Genomic DNA, 626 nt, shown 5'->3' on the forward strand with positions numbered 1-626 from the left:
TCATATTTATTGAACTTTTCAAATTTTTCCCATAACCCCCTCAAATGTAAGGTATAATAAGTCATGGAATTCGGTATCTTGAGAACTTTACGATTACCGTTACTGTTCTATTTAGTATTTTCAAGCTCAGTACCTATTAAATAAGAAAACAGCACGTGTAACACATAATGTTCTTAAGAAGCCTAGAGTGTTTGCTGTTGTAGTCCAAACTCATGCAACTCAGAGATGATATAGACTCATATTAAGTGGAAAACTAAGTAATATTGAGATTATTACAATTGCGATGGGAGGTTTGTACAGCCATGTTAAAAATATTAGATGGGTTATAGAATTTTTAGAAAAAAGAATGCAAGTGATGAGGATATTGTCATTCATTTAGATGGATCTGATTTTATTGTTGGTGATGGAAATAAGTATTAGAGTGCCGTGGAATATTTTATGCAGAATACTGCAGAAAGTAAAGATAAATTTAACGAAGAAGATATTGTAAAAGAGCATGTGAAGAGATGCTATTGGTTTTTAATGTTGGATACATAAAAGAAGAGGATAAGAAATTACCTCATTTACCAAAATGATCTCCTAGTTGCAAACCCATATCTTAGTGGTGGTGGTTTAATAGCTAGGGT

At 32.1% G+C, this 626-nt stretch overlaps 1 pseudogene across 1 annotated transcript; it reads left to right on the forward strand.

The window, feature by feature from the left end:
* The first annotated feature begins 181 nt into the window (after nucleotides 1-181).
* On the forward strand, nucleotides 182-624 carry TEOVI_000584000:pseudogene (annotated as a pseudogene). Its single transcript is given in 4 exon segments — nucleotides 182-340; nucleotides 343-516; nucleotides 519-590; nucleotides 592-624. Coding segments are annotated over 4 exon segments (438 nt in total).
* Nucleotides 625-626: the final 2 nt, after the last annotated feature.

This window comes from Trypanosoma equiperdum (assembly GCF_001457755.1).
Source record: "Trypanosoma equiperdum strain OVI genome assembly, contig: ctg_1120, whole genome shotgun sequence".
NCBI lineage: Eukaryota > Euglenozoa > Kinetoplastea > Trypanosomatida > Trypanosomatidae > Trypanosoma > Trypanosoma equiperdum.